We start from the raw sequence: 22,390 nt of genomic DNA on the forward strand, positions 1-22,390 counted from the left end.
ATCTGAGCCAGAGTCTGATAATGAAGAAGAATGGCCTGGCATGCCTCCAGCCCTGAGCCCTGGCACCATGCCCAGACAGAATGAGCAAACAAACCTCCCTCCTACAGCATGTGAGCACGAAGCCAGCCACGTGCTAGAATTGCCGGCAGCAGACTAGGAGGAAGGAAAGACACAGTGGATGGATCCCCGCTTCCGGAGAATGGAGAGGCGACGTCAGCAAAAGGAAGGGAGGGGCAGGCCTGGATAAGTGCTGAGTCATGGAGCCACACCCCATGGCCTATATAAAGGATCTGCTTTTTGGCATTCCTTGAGTCAAGCAAAGTCTCATCTGGTTGCTGAAGTCACACCTTGGATCCCTGCCTGCCCTGAAAACTGACAGGAATTTGGCAAAGCTGCAGAGGCTTCATGGCCACGCTTGATACAGACTTCCCAGACCCAGCCATTGGAGGAGGAGTGGGACACGACAATTGCAGTGCTGGGATCGTCAGGGCAAAATGGGCCCATGGTGATCCTGTAAGAGGGGGAGCAGACAGTGCTGGCGTCCACTGGCACTGGACCCACCCCTGGTCAGGATAGAATCGGCAGCCTGGGGGGATAAATTCCACAGGGGGTAGCATGAAGGCAGGTTGATGAGGGCTGGATATGGGACAACATCCAGGAGATCGCTCTTTTGGTCCCATCTCTGGAGTTGGATCATGCTGGCAACTTTTCCTGGAATCCATCTCCCTGGACTGTGCCTATGCTTTGCATCATCTCTACAGCTTCAAGGCCTCGTACTACGCCTTCAGAAGGAGAATACCTTCTAGTAAGTGCTCCCAGGGCTCTCCTCTCTCTCTTCCATCTTCGCTGAGTCTTCAAACCACCCAACCTTTAGGTTGGTGCTGGGGCTCAGCACCCCATTCAGCCCCCTTTTGGGGTGCTGCTTAGTTATTTAGGAGTTTCAGGTTAATGTCAGGGTTCCAAGGAACACCCCCAATGAAGTAAAGCTCTGAGGCTTGAGGTTCCTCAAAGTTCGAATTTATTAGAGATGTCATGTTGGCACAGCTGGGAAAACCCGAAACTAAAAGCTTCCAGGTTTTCCACACCCAGCTGACAGTTCATAGCCCTGCCCCACACCCACAAGTTCATCACATTGTCCAATCAACTCTTCACACTCAATTGGATACAATCTTCAGGCAGTCTCCATCAGACGCAGGATGTCCTTGAATACAGAATGTTGTTAGGACTAACTTTCTACCGCTCCAAGAACAACCCCTCCCAACTTCCCCAGCTAAAATATATGGCAGTTAAGACACAAAAAAGAAAATTGCCTTCCAAAATTGACAGTTACCACTTTAAGAGTCTGCATTATAAAAGGGGCCCTCTTGGGGCATCTCTCTCTCTCTCTGTGGGCTTCCATGATGTAAATTGCTGATTGATTGTTTGACCTTTGCCTAGTTGGTGTATGTATATTCTTTTGTAGAAATAAACCACTATTTTATTATTACAAACCTCTGTTTGATGTTATTGCTCCTGGGTTGTCACACATAGTCACTCTGTGTACACTCTGACAAATAAAACAGAAGAATAAATGAAATTTCTGGAATATTTATTCTTTGAAACAATTCCAGTAGATAAATGGTCCCTTCTAAAGGTTTTCTCCACTTTTAATTCCAGCCAGTTTGAGTCTGCCCAAATGAAGCAAATCAAAAATTAGTCTAAAGTAGTTTAGAAATTACCAAACCTAGTACAGAGATCACAATAATTTTCCCTGATAGCTACCATCCCTTTACCCTGCCAACAGTCTGATATCACATGATAAAACTCAGCTGTATATTTAGGTCTAGAACAGGGCTGTGAAACTCCCCGCCCACAGGCTGCATGCGTCAACCACCGGCCATGCCCACATCCAGTTTAGTGAAGGGGAAAAAAGTCCCAATATGTCACATGATGCTGCCATGATGATGTGAGTTTAGAAGCTTCACTAATTGGTGCCAGAGGTCCTTTCAGCCATCACTTTTCTTCTTGATTCTTAAGAAGGTCTTTGTGGTGGGGAAAGCATAGGATGCTTGTTTTCATTTTCTAACCACACATTCTCTATCAAACCAGGGATTGAAATAAAAAAAAATGTTCCATATGATGAAGTGGAGTTCTTATAAAAGGGGGAATATACTTCTAAGAAATTTGCAAATTCAATTGTAGTCACATCTTCCAATGGGTTGCTATTAATGAACTTAAGGGATTTGTCTGGTCCTCTCAGAGGAAATGTTGAATCCTTCCCCACCCCTTTTGGGGTGGGGAAGCTGCTTCTTATGTTCTAAGCTCTATATAATAAAGATGATATGGTACTGAAGACAATGAATGTGTATGCAAAAATATGAACATAGAATAGAACAGAATAGAATAGAAACAGTAAACAGTAAACAGAAGAAATTATGAGATTTGGAGGCATGAGATGGATGAAGACTAGTGTTGAAAAAATAAACGAGGAAGGAAGGAAGGAAGGAAGGAAGGAAGGAAGGAAGGAAGGAAGGAAGGAAGGAAGGAAGGAAGGAAGGAAGGTAGATCCTGGGATGAAAGGAAGAGGAGGCGAAGGGAAGTGAATGAGAAAATGGTGAATGTGTGGGACTGTGGGGAAGTTGAGAAAGAAATGAGACCATGCTAGACATAAACAACCCATAGATGGGATAAGAGTTTGTTAGTAATTCTGGAAGAAAGGACAGCACAATTCAGCTTTTAGAAGAGATTCAGAATATTCAAATAGATTCTATCTTTATGAAACCCCTAATAATAATGGCTACAGGAGCAGGTTCCAAAATTCTATACTTTACCTATAAAATAGCTTATTGAAGTCTGTGTAATTCTTGCTTCTTTGTGCCCTACAATGAGGAGCCTAACAGGGGAGATGACGGTTTATGGGTGCAAGATGAGAAGCATTAATTTAATGCAATATGTACACTGTATACCAAGCTATTCATGTTAAAAGTTTGTATAGATTCTTGGTTTTAGCTAACCAAGAAACAAGAAGCACTCAACACTTTCCAATTCTTGTTTCCCTTCTAATCTCCTTATAAAACCCACTGGAGGACATTGCCTGATAAAATACAAAATATTCATTCTAGTCAGTCTGTTTAATACAGGAATCACAATGTCCTTCCTGCTTCCCTTCTGTTAGATTGAATAGAGAAAAGTAGATAGGTCCTGTATATAGTAGAAAAATATAGAAATTAACATAAAGTTCCTCCTTACATCTTTATTTCAAAGGTTTCTTTATACAATAGATAAGATATGATTTCACTTTTATTCAATTTTTTTAGTAGCAATGGTCAAACAATACTTGGATGTTTATAGTAAGCTTTCTGTCACTCTTCACCAGGAAGGAAAAGAAATCAAAAGTCAAGAGTCCTGGTATTGCTATTCTTTCATACAGTACATTTACCAAGTAAGTAAAAGAACAATCTAAAAACCAAGAGGTGCATTTGGCTTTGAAGTAATTGTTTTCATCAAGAGACACAGAAACCTGCATCTGTAAAAGGGGGATCCAGCAATACCTTGCAAGATCCAGATCTGGGAATAAATTCTATACAGAGCTATCAACTCAGAGGCAGCAGGCATTTTTCTCTGGATTCACAAATAGGAAAAAATGGCTTCAGAGATACTGAACTGATACTGGAAAAATTTATAGACAGAGAGGAACAAGCTGTTTATAATCTAATCCTTACAGCTAATGATGGAGGAGATCCTATCCGAATTGTCACTGCAGAAATCAAAGTCATTGTTTTAGATGCAAATGACAACACGCTGGTTTTCAGCCAACCAATCTATGAAGTAAATGTCAAAGAGAATATTCCTAAAGAATCTATTATTGCTATTGTATATGCCACTGATCTTGATAAAGGGCTTAATGGAGAGGTGAAATACTTCCTGAAAAAGACTGCAAAATTAGATGTTCCCACATTTCTCCTTAATTCCACAATGGGTGAAATTGCACTCACTGGGGATCTTGATTATGAAGAATCAAGTTTCTATGAATTTGGGGAGATTTTACTAATAGATCAATGGTTGTTATCTTCATTACAGATTTGAATGATAATACATTTGAACTAGCAATTACTTTTGTCACCAATTCCCTGGTTGAAAGTTCACCACCCAGAACTGTTATTGCCATTTTAAATGTACTAGACAGAGATTCTGGAGTCAATGGAGAAATCAGAGTCTCCATTCCAGACAACCTCCCTTTCCAATTAAAGAAGTCCTCTGATAGGTTTTATAGTTTGATGACAGATAACGTCCTTGACAGAGAACATATATCAGCTTTTAATATAACCATAATAGTTACTGACCATGGAATACCTCCTCTCTCAGTAGCCACAGTAATTGAACTATACATCTTGGACACAAATGACAAGCCTCCATTGTTTGAGAAATCAATTTATCCTTTCTATGTTGTAGAGAATAACCAAATGGGTGCTTTGATATGTTCCTTAAAAGCAAATGATCCAGACTGGAAAAGGAATGCAGTAATAAGGTATTCTATCACTGGTAACCAGACAACTGAATCATTTCTCTCCTCTTATGTTTCCATTAATTCTGAGACAGGAGCTATTTATGCATTAACCTCATTTGATTATGAAAATTTTAATTAAGATTCAGTTTCAAGTTAAGGCTCAGGATGGTGGCTCCCCATCGCTTAGTTCCAAAGTTTCTGTTATTATTTACATCTTGGACCAGAATGACAATGTGCCAGAGATCCTGTACCCCTCTCCTCCCACTGATGGTTCCACTGGAATAGAGCTGGCCCCTCACTCTTCTGAGCCAAGTTACCTGGTCACTAAAGTAGTGGTAGATGCAGATTCTGGCCAGAATTCCTGGCGCTCCTATCAGCTGATCAAAGCAACAGAACCAGGGCTCTTCACCATGGAACTCCACACTGGCGAGATCAGGACTGCTCGGCTTTTTCTGGAGAAAGATGCCCTGAAGCAAATCCTGGTGGTTTTAGTGAAGGACAACTGCCAACCACCTCTCTCTGCCTCAGTTACTCCCATGGTTGTTCTGGCTGACAGCATCCCTGAAATTCTCTCAGATCTGAGCAACATCTCAGCTCCTGTAGATCCTCAGTCAGACCTCACTTTTTACTTAAGGGCTGCGGTGGCTTTTGTCTCCTGTTTATTCTTTACCTTTCTCCTTGTGCTACTGGCAATTAGAGTATAGAGATGGAGAAATTCACAGATGAAGTCTGAGAAGATAAATTTCAGTGATGTACCTGCCTCGCAATTTGTAGGCATCAATGGAGTCCAAGCATTTCTTCATTCTTACTGCCATGAGGTTTCTCTGACTGCAGATTCTAAGAGAAATCACTTCAATATATCCACAGCAAATGATTCAGATACTTTGTGTATTAAAGAAGGTTATGGCAGAAAGGATCAGTTCAGTGGTGGGATTCAAATAATTTAACAACCGGTTCTCTGCCTTAATGATTTCTTTCAACAATCAGTTCACCAAACTGCTCAGAAAGTTAACAATCAGTTCTCCTGAAGTGGTGCAAACTGGCTGAATCCCACCACTGATCCAATTGTATCTGGTGAAAATTTAAATAACGATGATCTAATAGTAATTCAGGTAAGGTAATTATTTAAATCATTTTGATCTTTTTGTTCTTATATGAACTTGTTTATCTTAATATATGTTAATTTCCTCTGCTATACAAAATGTTATTGATTTTGCTATTATTGTACATATCACATTCTCCATTCTCAGAGAAATATACTGAATTTTCAGCAGAATCAGTGTTGCACTATTTTTTAAATGTAAATATAACCACATTCTATTCAGTGGTGGGTTTCAAAATTTTTTACTACCGGTTCTATGGGTATGACTTGGTGGCATGCCATGGCTTGGTGGTGTGGCTAGCTGGGCATGGCAGGGGAAGGATACTGTAAAATCTCCATTCCCACCCCACTCCAGGGGAAAGATAGTGTAAAGTCTCCATTCCTTCCCCAATCCAGAGGAAGGTTACTATAAAATCCTCATTTCCTGCTGATGAGCTGGGAGACAGAGAATAGATGGGGGCAGGGTCAGTCAGAATTTTTACCAACTACTCAAAATTTCCACTACCGGTTCTCCAGAACTGGTCAGAACCTGCTGAAAACCACCTCTGGTTCCATTGAAATCAACTGGACAACAACAACAACAACAAACAACAACAACAACAGAGTTGGAAGGGACCTTGGAGGCCTTCTAGTCCAACACCCTGCCCAGGCAGGAAACCCTACACCATCTCAGACAGATGGTTATCCAACATTTTCTTAAAAATTTCCAGTGTTGGAGCATTCACAACTTCTGCAGGCAAGTCACTCCACTTATTAATTGTTCTAACTGTCAGGAAATTTCTCCTTAGTTCTAAGTTGCTTCTTTCCTTGATCAGTTTCCACCCATTGCTTCTTGTTCTACCCTCAGGTGCTTTGGAGAACAGCCCGACTCCCTCTTCTTTGTGGCAACCCCTGAGATATTGGAACAGTGCTATCATGTCTCTCCTAGTACTTCTTTTTATTAAACTAGACATACCTAGTTCCTGCAGCCGTTCTTCATGTTTTAGCCTCCAGTCCCCTAATCATCTTTTTTGCTCTTCTCTGCACTCTTTCTAGAGTCTCAGCATCTTTTTTACATTACGGCGACCAAAACTGAATGCAGTATTCCAAGTGTGGCCTTACCAAGGCATTATAAAGTGGCACTAACACTTCACGTGATCTTGATTCTGTCCCTCTGTTTATGCAGCCCAGAACTGTGTTGGGTTTTTTAGCAGCTGCTGCACACTGCTGGCTCATATCTAAATGGTTGTCCACTAGGACTCCAAGATCCCTCTCACAGGTACTACTATTGAGCAAGGTGCCACATATACGGAACCTGTGCATTTTGTTTTTTCTAAATGTAGAACCTTACTTTTTTCACTGTTGAATTTCATTTTGTTAGATAGCGCCCAATGTTCGAGTCTGTCAAGATCCTTCTGTAACTTGAGCCTATCTTCTGGAGTGTTGGCTATTCCTGCCAGCTTGGTATCATCTGCAAATTTGATGAGTTTCCCATCTATCCCCTTGTCCAAATCATTGATGAAGATGTTGAAGAGTACTGGGCCTAAAACAGAGCCTTGGGGTACTCCACTGCATACTTCCCTCCATGTGGATGTAGTTCCATTGAGGACTACATGTTGAGTGTGGTTGGTCAGCCAGTTACAAATCCATCTGGTAGTGGTGCTGTCAAACCCACATTTTTCTATTTTATCTAGTAGTAGGTTATGGTCTACTTTATCAAATGCTTTACTGAAGTCCAAGTAAATTATATCGACAGCATTCCTCTGGTCTACTAATTTTGTCACAAAGGACAAACCTTTGAATAGAACAGGACAGTGCTTTGTATCTCATTTTACTATACAGGAACATCTCAGGGAATCAGCTCTTTATTTCAAATGTATATGTTCAGCAGCAAAACCATTTTTAAAAAATGTCTCTCAAAAATTAAGCATCAGGTCTATGTGAAACTTCTCAGATTTGGGTTAACTTGAAGGTATAACATTCAAAGAGAGCATAAGATGTAATAGGGTATGAAGGCCTTCAGGGTTTGAGATAAATGAGGAATGAGGTAAAATATCAATGACAGTAGAACAGTTATGGGATGATTCTTCTTGGATTTGCCAGTCATGTGGTGCTCAACAGATAGGCACTAAAGTTCATTAGGTTCTTAATTATATCAAGGTTATTTTTCTTAGATCTGTCAACATTCACCATGTTATGAAGATTGATGATTGTCCTTCGTAGCTAACAAAACAGTTGCTGAAAACCCGCTGAATCTGAATCTGATTTTAATATACCTGACAGTGCAATCCCAATTATCCTATTTCCAGGTATAGCAATAAACTACAGATAGTCCTCGATTTATAATCATTCATTAAGTGACCAATTGAATTTACAACAGCACAAGATAAAGTGAATGACTTTTTTTCACACTTTTGACCATAGTCATATAATCAAAATTCACGCACTTATTGTTGTGACCCAGGCCCAAGTAGGTAGTAATAAACTTAGTCCACGGAAAAACAAACTTTATTTGAACAGCTGGGAATGAAGTAATTCGTTCAACTCAAAGTAAAACAAATGCCTCCCAACAGAAATTCCTCAGTTATCTCACAAACCTTAGTCCAATTAGGCAAACTGCCAAAGGCCCTTCTTCACAAACGTCCAGAAGCCACAAAAACAAAGACTTATATGAAGCAGAAGACGCAGCTACAACATTGTTTTCTGGCAAAGCTGAAACGCCAGTGCTGAGCCTTATGGGAGGGGCCTTAAGCCTTAAGCCTTATGGGAGGGGCCAATCATCTCTTGGCCCTTCTCCCGAGTTGTCCTCTTTGCTTGAACTGCTCTTGCTTTCTGGCAGCTCTTCTCATGTGTGCATTAGGAACAGGCTCCTCCTGTTCCTCTGCCTCACTACTATCAGTCTCTGGAGTCTCTGGAGTCTGCATCTCACTTCCCAATGGACCTGGCCTCACCTCAGTCTCATCGCTGTCTGACTCCGTTGCCAGCTCCATAGGCTGCTGATGGACCACAACACTTATCAACTGGCATGTATTTATGACAGTTGTACTGTCCTGGGGTCATGTGATCACCATTTGTAACCTTCCCAGCTGGCTTCTGACAAGCAAAGTCAATGGGAAAAGCCATTCATTTAATGACTGGAGGATTCATTAATAATGCAGTGATATGTTTCATAACTGTAGCAGAAAAAAAGGTTGCAAACTGGGGCAAAACTCATTTAACATTTACCTTGCTAAGCAAAGAAAATTTAGGGTCAATTGTGGTCATAAATAATTAAGGACTATTGTATATTCTCCCCCCCCCCCAATCCTGTCTGATTCTTGGAAACCTCCTGGACAAGTCCCTGTGTCAGCTTTGAAAGCCATACTAGGCCAGAAACTTCCGTGCTGCCACTTTTTCATGTGTGGGAAAGTAGGAGGGGGAATTTAGTAGAGGGGTTGTCATTAGACATAATAACATTCTTTCTGTTGGTCAAGATCAGGCCGATCCTGCATCTGGAGAAGGAGTGGTTGGAGTGCTGTCTTGAGATGGGATGGTTGACAATTGGAGCATGTGATCGACTGAGGAGTCAGGGGATGGTCTTGTGGGTTTTGATTTACTGAGGGAAAACCCAGATCTCTCAGATTTGGATTTTCCCAGATGTGCCAGTTTACCTATCCTAGTAAAAGAACTTTGAAAGATGCATGCTTTGGAGTTTTACTTGGAGTGGGAGGTTTTTTTCTGGAATGCTGACACCCTGCAGTTTCCTTGCAAGAGAAATGTAGAATGAAATATAAAAACTGAAGAACTTTGTTTTAAACACTTTCAATTTATCTATTTAGAAAAACAAAATAACAGGGTTGGAAGGGACCTTAGAGAACTTCTAGTCCAACTCCTTGCCCAAGCAGGGAGTTCCAATACCATTTCAGACAAATGCTTTTCTATCAAATAGACAACAAGTAGTCAAAATTGGCAATGCTCTATCAAATCCTGTTCCTGTTAAAAGTGGCGTTCCCCAAGGCAGCGTTCTTGGACCAACACTCTTCATATTATACATTAATGATCTCTGTGACCATATTACAAGTAATGGTGTTCTCTTTGCTGACGATAGTCAAACTATTTAACACCACCAACAATACAGCTATTCTCCAAAAAGACCTTGACTTTTTATTTGAATGGTCTAAAACTTGGCAACTTCAAATCTCAACCAGCAAATGCTCAGTCTTACATATTGGAAAAAAGAACCTAAACACTAAGTACAAGCTTGATGGACATTACCTTACTGATGACCCCCACCCTGTTAAAGATCTTGGAGTTTTCATATCAAATGATCTAAGTGCCAAAGCTCACTGCAACTACATCGCAAAAAAGGCCTTAAAAGTTGTGAACCTAATCTTGCGCAACTTCTTCTCCAAAAACTACTACACTACTAACCAGAGCATATAAAATATTTGTTAGACCAATTCTTGAATACAGCTTGACTGTTTGGAACCCATACCACATTTCTGACATCAATACAATTGAACGTGTCCAGAAATATTTTACAAGAAGAGTACTCCACTCCTCTGAATACAACAAAATATCTTATGCCACCAGACTTGAAATCCTGGGTTTAGAAAATTTAGAACTATGCCGCCTTCAACATGACCTGAGTTTAATTCATAGAATCATCTATTACAATGTCCTTCCTGTCAAAGACTACTTCAGCTTCAATTGCAACAATACACGAGCACACAATAGATTTAAGCTTAAATCTATTTTCTGCAATCTTGATTGCAGAAAATATGATTTCAGTAACAGAGTTGTTAATACTTGGAATACACTACCTGACTCTGTGGTCTCTTCCCAAAATCCCCAAAGCTTCAACCAAAAACTATCTACCATTGTCCTCACTCCATTCCTAAGAGGTCTGTAAGGGGCGTGCATAAGAGCACAATCGTGACTACCGTTCCTGTTCTATTGTTTCCTTTCATTATATCCAATTAATATAGTTATTACATACTCATACTCATATATATGCTTATATATTGTATAATTATTTCATGCTTATGCTTATATATACTGTGTGACAAAATAAAAAAATAAAATAAAAAAATAAAATAAAAATGGTTGTCCAAAACCTCCACTAGAACACCAAGATTGACTTTAACAATTAAAACAGTTCTTTTATTCTATGTGTGACTAGATGTTTTCGAACTGTTTTTATGTTTGTTTATTGCTGGAATCCTGTGAGTCCTCAATTTGAAACTATAATTGAATTATGGTTTTAAGTTGTGGAAATCATTAAGCAGGGTCACCTCTTGACTGTGCCTAATTTACAGCAGTAGTTAAGTGAATGCCATGGTTGTTAAGCAAATGCTGCAGGTGTTAAAACGAACACTGTGGTCATTAAATGAATTCTTATACTCAATGGGGCATTTTTTTTTTGCCAGAAACAGGAAGTAAGCATCAGAAATAGGCAAAAAAAACCAACAACAACCCAAAAGAATTGTGGTCATGTGACCACAGGATGTGGAAAACACCTGTAAATGCGAGCCTGTTGCAAAGCACCCAAAATGCAGTCACGATTGTTTGTGTATGTGGAACCTCAGAACTTCAAAATTGGAACACAATTTTGTGGACCTCTAGGGAGGTCCATCATAACATTAGTAACTAAGCAACCAATGGTTAAGCAAGTACTACTTGTAGTATAAATCATAAATATAGTATCATAGATAAGGTAGAGAAGTGGCTTTTATCATCAGAAGGCAATAAACTTTTGGAAATAGCTCCAGTCCTGGTGTTATGAAGATTTGTTATTAGATACCCCGTGTCTGAAGCAGCTCAGAAACATCAGCCACTGTCAGCCTGCCCCAGATCAGTGTTTGAGAAAATAAAAACCCAACTCCATCATGTTGAAGAAATTGGTAATTTATATCATACAAGTCTGGATGCAGTAAAAGCAAAGCTGGAACTGGAAGTAAATCAAAACCCCAGAGTCATATTCTCTCCTGAACCCTCCCCCTACTAGAGGTCAATACAGTAATAGTCCAATGTCTTCTTCCTCCTCAGCCACGTGTAGTTTCACTTCCGATATTCTCCCTCTGTCACTCTTCTGGATGGAATGTGGAGTCAGCAGCTGCCGTTACATTCACGCGCCAAAACAATTCAAACATCTATTTTAAAAAAGGCTTTTCCCCTCTCCCACACATGCAATGTCAGCCGATGCTGGGAACAGTGAAAACCTCCCCCCTCCTCCATAAAGCATGTAAGACATTCAGTAGACCAAACTTTTAACAAGGTAATAAAACAGTCAGATAATCTAGTAGGAGAAGTATACTAAATTAAAGCGGAGGCTGACAGCCACATTTTAAGTGAAGATGATTTAAGGAAACATCCCTTTCCTTTTTTTTCCTGACTTTGGTGAATAAAGTGCTTGTCTTGAAAATTAAGCATAGATTTCAGGAGTTAGAAAAAGTTAAGGAAGCTCATTCTTCCCCAAAATGATTTTAACTTTACAATATTGAATTTTTATTTATTTTTATTTGCAATTAAATAGTTACATTTTACAAATGAAGGCAAATATACATGTCCCAGGATAATGTTGCAAGATCTAATCTGATCCAGCCAGTTCCCTGAGGATGGGATCATGCACAAGTCCAAAAGCTCAGAAGAGTAAACCTCTGGTCCCTGTGACCTACCCAAATTAGATCTTAGATATGTTTTATTTCTGTTGTTTCATTTGGTACAGAGATGTAAATTTGATTATTCCAAATAAGGAGTATATCTATTTCTTGCCTAATAAAGAACCCCCATAAAATCTTCTTATAATTTGTGGGGCTTAATATTGTAAAATCACCAAATATCCTGTGTGTTTTTACTACATGTTACCATTGCTGCTATTATATATTTTATTCATTAAACATGAAACTCAGTGAGCATTCAAAAATGCATCACAAATACCATTGACTGGCGCTAATGGTTGAGCTGGGCTGCTGCCAGCGTCCTAGGTATCAATCAAGTATTTTCTTAAGATGCACGATGTTCCAAGTAGCACAGTTTTTTGCAGTTCTGCTAGTGTTCTTGCAGGAAGTTGTAATTTGTTGATGTATCTTATAAAATTCTTAGACATGGTACCAAGTGCCCCGATGACAATAGGTATCACTGTTACTTGTTTCATCCATAATCGCGTAGTTTTCGATGGCCAGGTCGCAATATTTTGTGATTTTTTCCAGCTCTTTTTCTTCAACTCTGGCATCTCCTGGTACCACAATGTCAATAAATTGTACGCTTCAGTTTTTGACAACTGTGATATCTGGCATGTTGTGTTCAAAATAACAATCTGTCTATATTCAAAAGTCCCACAAGATCTTCACCTTCTCATTTTCTATAACTTTTTCCATTTTATGTTCCCATGACTTTTTGGATACAGGAAAGTCGTATTTTTCACATAATGACTAGTGGATTAATTTAGCAACTCGATCATGTCTAGATTTGTAATCAGTTTGTGCGATCAGTTTGGGCTTAATATTGTAAAATCACCCATTATCCTGTGCGTTTTTACTACATGTTACCATTGCTGCTATTATTATTATTATTATTATTATTATTATTATTATTATTATTATTATTATTATTATTATTATTATTATTACTACTACTACTACTACTACTATTACTATTATTATTATTATCTTTTTCATTATTTTGCGCGATTTTGCTGCACTAATATATTAAACGTGAAACAGTTTCAACTTCGTCATTACAAAGTTGGCAGTTTGATTGGATTTTTGTATCTTTGCTTTCATGGCATTTGTTTGTAGAGCTTGTTCTTGAGCATGATTCATTGCCATTATTTTTCTAGTCTTCCTATCCATTGCTTTTAATTCTGCTTGAGTCCACTATTCCTGCAGTGTATCTGCATTCTTGTTGTATTTCTTTGGGTTATCCCATAACTGCACCCAGAACTGTTTCTTCCTTGTCAGGTACTGACTGATTCACTTTGATTTTTCCATTGATGGATTGGTAGAAAGTTTTCTGATCAAATTGAAATTGGAGGTTCTGCCTATAATTTGCAATTCGAGGTTTGTATCTGCTAATTTTCTTGGCTATAGCTGTTATTTGCTGTTTTATTATTTCCAGCGCTTCTTAGATCTTCCTTGTTTCTAAGTGATATTTCTTGATTAGGTATTCTTTGATTTTCTTGTTCTTCAGCTTATTTTCTTTCATCTGTTCTAGCTTGCTTGCATCTGAACTCAATTTGTTAATCTTATTTTCCAATCTAATCTTCCATTTTTGTGGTGCACTGTTTTTTTTCTTTTCTAATATCCCAGGTATTCAGTTATAACTGCAGCTGTGCTGCACATTAGTTGGTTTGTTTCTTGCAGTTAGTTGGTGCTTAATTGATATTGCAGTATTTGCATCTTTTAACAATTGTGCTAGATGTTTCTTTGGAACAAGCTTCAATGCATGCAGCCTTATTCTGATGTTTTTGTGCTGTTCTAGATGCTCAGTTATTCTTTGTTTCAGTTCTTTTACTTCTTTCATTACAGGGTTTTGTTCTTTCTGAAACAGAGAAGTTTTTAAATTAAAACAATTGTATATTTCTATTGGATTCCTCTATTACCAACTCTCCCTGGTTTGGCTCTACATTTTGAATTACTTCTGGCAAGGCTTTGTTTTCTCTGCCCTGGGTGAACCTTTGCAGCTCTTCCAATTCTACTTCTAGGAATACTTCATTTCATATTATAAATCAACATTGATCTGCTAGTTTCTGTTCTATTATGGATGTTGTTCTTTCCAGAACTTGTGCATTCATTTCAAATATCCTTTTCTTGTTGGGCTTGATCTGTAATAACAGATCATTATTTCTTTGTTTTCAATCACTGTATATTTGTAATGGGTAAACACCTTTTCTTCCAGTAGTTCTACAGTTTCTGGCCCTGATTGCTCAGCCAACAGTTCTGAGTCCTGTAGCCCATTTTTCACCAGATATCCAGAAACTCCAACATCTAGCGTGGACCTTATTAACCCGGACAACATCTGAGCCAATATGGCTTTCTGAAATTTACGTCTCACCATATTTTTTATGGAAGAGACACTCTTCCTGATTCCTCTGATGAGCCCTGTCCAGTATGGTTGAACCTCTGGCATAGCTCGCATCTTTCTCAGAGCACACAAACCAAACAACCACGTCAAGGTAGTGCCTCACTGGGAGATTATTATTATCTCTTTTATTTATTAAATATGAAACTCAGTCAACTGGACATTTAAAAATGTGTCACAAATACCATTGACTGGTGCTAAGTATCTTCTTAAAATATACAATGTTCCAAGTAGCACAGTTTTTTGAAGTTCTGCTGGTGTTATTGCAAAAAGCTACAATTTCTTAATGTGTTTTGTAAAATTCTTGGACATGGTACCAAGTGCCCTGATGACAATGGGTATCACTATTACATGTTTCATCCATAGCTGTGTAGTTTCGATGGCCATGTTGCAATATTTTGTGATTTTTTCCAGTTCTTTTTCTTCAACTCTGGCATCTCCTGGTACAGCGATATCAATACACTGTGCACTTCGGCCTTCAATAACTATGATATCTGGTGTGTTGTGCTCCAAATGATGATCTGTCTGTATTTGAAAGTCCCACAAGATCTTCACCATCTCAGTTTCAACAACTTTTTTCACTTTACGTTCCCATGACCTTTCAGATACAGGTAGGGTGTATTTTTCACATAATGACAAGTGGATTGATTTAGCAACTCGATCATGTTGTTTTTGTTATTGTTATTCACACAGTCAGCCAGATGTTCAGACTGGGTTTGGTATTTTTGTCTACCTATCAAGTTCTTACAAGGACCTGGGACAGGAAGATGTAGATGTTTGATGGTGTTACAGATAGCACTGCAGGATGAAAGCTGTTCCCAATAAAGCCACATTTTGCAATTGACTGATGGTTGATTTGTCAATCCCAATGATGTTCAAGTGGTGCTCCAGTTGTTTTGGGATTGTACCCAAGGCACCTATTACTATTGGTACTACCCTTGCTTGCCTTTGCCACAATTATTTTGTTTTTATTTGTAGGTCTTTGTATTTTGTTATCTTCTCCAGTTCTTTCTGTTCTATTCTGCTGTCTCCAGGCATTGTTAGTCATCATCATCATCATTGTCGTCGTCGTCATCATCATCATCATTTTTATTGCTACTGCTATCACCACAAACCTCAGGCCAATAGATAACAAGAAATACATTTCAATAATATTTGAGCAGATATTATTTAGGGTTTCAGATTATCAGGAAATCTCAAGACTGTATCTTAGTCTGGCAAGATGATGTGCTAGAAGAAGAAAGCCCTTTTGCATTATTGCCAAGAAAACAAGTCAGACATGTATATGTAGTCAGAGGATTTGAACTTAGTTCTTGGGAGTCTTTGATTGTAAATCTACACCAATACTATTAAATAGATTTGCAAAAGGCACCCAGTGTAAATCACCAAGAATGGGTGCAATAAAACATTGACCACATCCATGAAAAAATAGCCAACACAGCATTCTGCACTAGCTAAATCATAGAATTGTCTTCAAGGAAAGTCCCATGCAAAATGATTGATTGTTACTATCACAAGCTTATGATTTTCCCATGGTCAAAACTTTATCTTAGCACTTGTCTTTTCTTTGGCTTGAAAAATCTTGTAATAGTTTCCTAATTGCTATGAACGAATTGCTCTGCGATGAGGACACTTTTTTTCCTTGTAGGCATTAATCCTCTCTGAACTTGATTAGTCATTGGCTCCCTGTATGCATTGTTGCTGGTTTTAACCTGCTTTACTGTTTCTTTTAAAATTTATTTGTTTTCTTGTGAACTGTAACTGTCCTGTTTGTGTTATTTTTTGTGGCAAATACTGTATATCATTTCTATGACCAAGGATATTCTGCAGTTTTGGATTGAGCCTCTGGGTGTCGCAATTTACCACTAAGGAACAAAAACGTAAGAATGAGCCACTCCAGCTTTGTCAATATATTAAAGCACACCAATACAGATATCAGTGAAACAGAAGGATATTTTGCTTCCAAACCTGGATACACTGTATTTTCAACTGGAACTTGAGACAGCACAAGAGAACCTCAGCAGTCAGTAAGTACTATCAAAAGAGCTTTTAATCCTGAGTGGATGCTATTGTAGCAAAACAATGAAGAAAACTAAGAGAATATGGAACTATGGACAGAGAATTCTGCAATACTTTATTGTGATGATTGTTTGGGAAGCAGTTTCTGGGCAGATCCATTATTCCATTCCTGAAGAGATGCCAAAAGGTACTTTTGTGGGAAACATTGCAAAGGATCTGGGAATGGATGGGAAACAACTTTTAGATCATGGACTTCGTGTCGTCATTACTACAGGTACAATTCAATATTTTATTCTGAATGTCAACCGTGGACATTTAGAAATTTCCCAATTAATAGACAGAGAGAAAATATGCAAAGAGACAGAAAAGTGCATAATAAAATTCCAGATCCTTATTGAAAGTAAACTAAAGCTTTATGGAATTGAAGTAGAAATCACAGATATAAATGATAATGCTCCTCAATTTCTCTCAAAGGAATGGACAATGAAAATCAGTGAGATGTCAGCATTAAAAGAAAAATTTCCTCTAGCAAAAGCTCAAGATCCAGACCTGGGGATAAATTCTGTGCAAAACTACCAACTCACAGGTAGTAACCATTTTTCTCTGGAGATGCAAAGAGGCGAAACTGGCACCAGATCGACTAAACTGGTGTTGGAAAAATCACTGGACAGGGAAGAGCAATCAGTTTATACTTTGATCCTTACAGCTTTTGATGGTGGTGATCCCATTAGGTCTGGCACAGTACAGATTCATATCATTGTTCTAGATGCAAATGATAATGTACCAGTTTTTAGCCAACAAGTCTATGAAGTGAATCTCAAAGAGAACATGTCCAAAGGATCCACAATAGCTACCATAACAGCTGTTGATATGGATGAAGGAATCAATGGAGAAGTAAAATATTCTTTTGAGGAAATAAACAAGAAAAATCAAAAAATGTTTCTGTTAAATTCGACTTCAGGGGAAATTATCCTTGTGGGGAGCCTTGATTTTGAAACATCATCAACATATGAATTTGAAGTGCAAGCCATGGATGGGGGTGGGCTGAGTGATAGGTCCAAGGTTGTGATTTTGGTTACAGACCTAAATGATAATGCACCTGAATTAGCTATCACCTTTGTGATCAACTCGGTGCCTGAGAACTCTCCCGCTGGAACTGTCATTGCCATTTTAAATGCCCAAGACAGAGATTCAGGAGACAATGGAGAAGTTAAATGCTCAATTCCCAGCAACCTCCCTTTTCAGCTCAAGAAAACAATGGAGAGTTTCTACAGTTTAGAGACAGACAAAGCCCTTGACAGGGAACAATTGCCAACTTACTCTATCACTGTTACAGCAGTGGATGATGGGGCACCACCACTCTCTACATCTGCGGTTATTTCACTCCAGGTGTTAGACACAAATGACAATCCTCCACAGTTTCTGGAATCAAAATATACCTCCTACCTTCTAGAAAATAATCCAAAAGGTGCCTCAGCCGTTTCCCTTAAAGCAAGTGATCCAGACTGGGAAGAAAATGCCAGAATAACTTACTCCATCACTGATAGCCAAATGCAGGACTCACCCCTCTCTTCCTACCTCTCCATTAATTCTGAGACGGGGACTGTCTATGCCCTAAGCTCCTTGGACTATGAGGAGATTCAAGAGATTCAGTTCCAGGTCAAGGCTCAGGATGGCGGATCCCCATCACTCAGCTCTAATGTCTCAGTGACTCTCTTCATCTTGGACCAGAATGACAATGTGCCAGAGATCCTGTACCCCTCCCCTCCCGCTGATGGCTCCACTGGAATAGAGCTGGCCCCTCGCTCTTCTGAGTCAGGTTACCTGGTCACTAAAGTGGTGGCAGTAGATGCAGATTCTGGCCAGAATTCCTGGCTCTCCTATCAGCTGATCAAAGCGACAGAACCAGGGCTCTTCACCGTGGGACTCCACACAGGTGAGATCAGGACTGCTCGGCTTTTTCTGGAGAAAGATGCCCTGAAGCAAATCCTGGTGGTTTTAGTGAAAGACAACGGCCAACCACCTCTCTCTGCCTCAGTCACTCTCACAGTTGTTCTGGCTGACAGCATCCCTGAAATTCTCTCAGATCTGAGCAACATCTCAACTCCTGTAGATCCTCAGTCAGACCTCACATTTTATCTGGTGATTGGTGTGGCGTTTGTCTCCTGCTTGTTTTTTACATTCCTCCTTGTCTTATTGGCCATCAGGTTGTACAGGTGGAAGAATTCAAAATTGTTAGAGTCAGAAAGTGTACATTTTAGTGGTGTGCCAGTGTCGCAATTTGTTGGGATGGATGGAGTCCGAGCCTTTCTTCAGTCTTACTGCCACACTATTTCACTCACCAGAGATTCTAGAAAAAGCCACTGCAATTTTCATGAGGAAAACTGTTCAAATACTCCGACCAATCAACCTCTAACCTGTGGGGTGAGTGACCCTATCCTAGCCTGTGAGGATTTAAATTTGAAGAATGATGAGCAAATCTTAGTCAAGGTGAGTTTAATATTTCAGAGTAATGGTGTATTTTGTTGATTCTATAATTCCTTATTTATCTCAACAGTGATTTCCCATCAGTCTGTTTTCTCTAATGAAGCTGAATACTAGGTATTTTAAATGTCTGATTTTGTATTCCTTGTAAAAATCTGTTTGTTTACCATTTTCTATTATATTGGTCATATGAAATTTCTCAGAAATTGATTTCAATTATTACACTCACAGGAGCATTGATGTGAAAATACTGGGTTTTTAGAAATGTATTAGATTTTCTTAATACATTTTATCTTTTATATGAAAACCTTATCAGAAAGATATAGACATAATATTTCAAGCATTTTATTCTTCTCCCTTTCAATTTATGTTTTAATTTTCTAGGGATATAACAGAATAGAGGAAAGAAAATACATAGCATAATTTCTCCCACTTTAGATTAATGTTAAGTTCTCAGTGACAGGAATTTTTTCTTTCATATGTCTAACTACACTACATTCATATTCTCCATACTGAATATTCTCTTGGTAATATATCTTTAGCTGTCTCATGTTTCTAAGAAGTCTGGATTGTAATATTTTTAATAGTTAAAAAATATAATATTGGATTTTAATATTGTAATAGTTAATAAAGAAACCTGCTTCTTTATTAATTCTGAGTGATAAATCATGAGGAGAATTTCAAGAAAATGATGTTGTAAATATTATTGAAGAAGAAAATGCCATAAAAATAACAGTTCCCAAATTTTATTGGTTCTCTGTAATTTTATTGCACTGCCTCTAGGCTAAAAGAGATGTCTAACAAATACATTTCCCACACAAATTTAAAATATCCCATGACCTCCTTATAGGTTTACTGTAATACACTGAAACACCACTGCACACAGTTTGGGAATCATGTATGTAAAGAAATGGCATCTCCTATATGGAGTCCAATTTTTTAAGTTATGTTGTTACTTAGTACAACACAGGAGATGTTATATTCCCAGAAACTGGCCATTTTAATTAGAAGTATTCCTATACAGTAGATAATCATACCAACAGTGAATGTATATGATTTATAGATGAAGCCCATATAGATAATATCAGTGCACTCAGTTTAAAATTACATTACTTTCTTGATTCAGAGAAATTCAGTATGTTTGCAAGCCATTAAAATAATTATATGGATGGATCTGAAAAACAGCTGAGACTATTTTCAAATGTTTTGTAAAAGTATAGGTTTACCCTGCTGGAACCAAGGGTTTAATCTACTGGAATAAATAAGTTCTTTAATGAACTACTGCCTCCCCAATGGTGGGATTCAGCCAGTTTGCACCACTCAGGGGAACCGGTTGTTAAATTATTTGAATCCCACCATTGTGCCTCCCCATGCCTCCAACAAAGCACGTTATGACTACTTTTGTGTCTATATCACATTAGTCCTATGTGAGGAACAGTATGGACACATTAGGAACATCTACTGTAAGCAACATACCTGCAATAGAAAAGAGCCTTTCCAGAGCCCTCCAGTTTGAGGTAATCACTACTTTGAGAACTGTGTAGGAATTGGCAGAATGAATTTTTGTATATGTGCATTTTGCCTTTGTTTTCTTCCCTCTCACTGACTTCCTACTTAATTAATTGATCAATCAGAACTTGGATAAACAATATCTCCTTATTTCCAGGCCAGGGGAATGTCTCAGTTTGCTCATCTTCCTCCGACTGATACCTATTTCTGGATGCGCCTGTACTAGTTCAAAAGCAAGCAACTATACTTTTTAAAGAAATAGATTACAGTTTTATTTTGTTCTGCTTATGTAAAATATTTAGTTTAACATTTTCACTTGTTTGCTTAAAAACAAATTTCTTTGGAAGATATGAAGATATGAACTAAAAGGACTAATTACTATGCAATGGCTTCAGGAGGATTTATTTCAAAGAACATAGGTTTAAGATGAATGCTGAAATATTCCCTCTAACTCACACATTGTACAAAAATTTCTGGAGCACAAATGCTATGGAAACTGAGTAAGAAATAAATAACTGGAATTTATTGTTGGGATTAAATAGTAGATGTAGATTTATAAGTTTACAGTCATCTAGATGGTTTATTTGTTTATACAGTAATCTATATCCCACCGCTGAGTGATTAACTGTGGGCTTTGACTTTCAAGTGCATATTGTTGCTTATTGAGAATCATAAATCCTTTACTCACTTGACTGTCTTGATGTTCTCCCCATCTTCTACCCTTCAAGAATTAAGAAGGTGAAATCTAGATTGTGACTGATTCATTTGGTGAAAAGGAATTAGGTACCCCAGTTCCATTGGTCAGAAAATTAAAATAATGTCAAAAAAAATGTATTCCGTTTGTTCAGCTTTGATGTTACAATGCCACTGGCAAATCATTAAATTAGTTACAGCTTGAATACTATTCTATGTTTTTGAAACCAAAAAATCCCATGGAATTAAAATAAAACTTTATCAGGAAATGCAGTTCACAGTATAGACTCAGAGTGTCACTATAGGACAAGAGGAGTCTTGGATCAGCCCTCTATTCTTCTGCAGCTGTATCCCGCCAGTTGACTAGAAAAGATGCAGGAGAAAGCTTTATTCTAAAAGGTGTTCCGGAAAAAACATTTTACTTCATGAATCAACTCATTAAGACCATTCTTTTCTCCAATATTATTGATAAACAGTGTGAAATTGGAAGCTATTACTCTAGGAAGGAAAAACAAACAAGAAAGACAGTAATGGAAGCAAGCTACATAAAGGGAATACAGGAGTTCAATTTGAGGCAAGTACTTTTTCTGTTCATATTCTGGGATTTGGTCGATTGGGTGATACCTGAGCAGGTTCAGTACTCACTTTCAGAGGAAATGGAAAAAAATTCCTTTGTGGGGAACCTTGCTAAAGATTTAGAATTGGATGTTGAACAGTTACCAAAATGCAAACTTGCTGTCTCTTCAGAAAAACAATATTTTGCTTTCAATGAGCAAAGTGGTGATCTATATGTGAATGACAGAATAGACCGGGAAAAAATCTGTGGAAACTCACCTATTTGTATGCTGCAGTTAGAAGTTGTTGCACATAATCCTTTAAATATTTTCCACATAAAAGTTTTCATCCTAGATATTAATGATAATGCCCCATATTTCAAAGAAAATATCATTCTCAATTTGAGTGAGTCTCATTTTCCAGAAGCTCGATTTGCTCTAGGAAATGCTGAAGATGAGGACATTGGAATCAACCCTTCAAGAATTAAGAAGGTGAAATCTAGA

At 38.3% G+C, this 22,390-nt stretch overlaps 1 protein-coding gene and 1 pseudogene across 1 annotated transcript; both read left to right on the forward strand.

The window, feature by feature from the left end:
• The first annotated feature begins 642 nt into the window (after nt 1–642).
• Nucleotides 643–14,091, forward strand: LOC131194995 (protocadherin gamma-A6-like; annotated as a pseudogene).
• Nucleotides 14,092–16,574: 2,483 nt separating this feature from the next.
• LOC131194043 (protocadherin gamma-A6-like) lies at nt 16,575–22,253 on the forward strand. Its single transcript, XM_058174597.1, has 2 exons — nt 16,575–19,136; nt 20,797–22,253. Exons 1-2 carry the CDS (start codon nt 16,710–16,712, stop codon nt 20,863–20,865), a joined length of 2,496 nt encoding a protein of 831 aa, XP_058030580.1. The 5' UTR covers nt 16,575–16,709; the 3' UTR covers nt 20,866–22,253.
• The last annotated feature ends 137 nt before the right edge of the window (nt 22,254–22,390 follow it).

The sequence above is a fragment of the Ahaetulla prasina genome, chromosome 3 (genome assembly GCF_028640845.1).
Source record: "Ahaetulla prasina isolate Xishuangbanna chromosome 3, ASM2864084v1, whole genome shotgun sequence".
Taxonomy (NCBI): domain Eukaryota; kingdom Metazoa; phylum Chordata; class Lepidosauria; order Squamata; family Colubridae; genus Ahaetulla; species Ahaetulla prasina.

Excerpts from the sequence above, each read along its gene's own strand:
- LOC131194043 (XM_058174597.1), top strand. The coding sequence starts at position 16,710 with ATGAAGAAAACTAAGAGAATATGGAACTATGGACAGAGAATTCTGCAA. Across the intron at positions 19,137-20,796 it reads ATGAGCAAATCTTAGTCAAG|GCCAGGGGAATGTCTCAGTT; the intron begins GTGAGTTTAATA and ends CCTTATTTCCAG.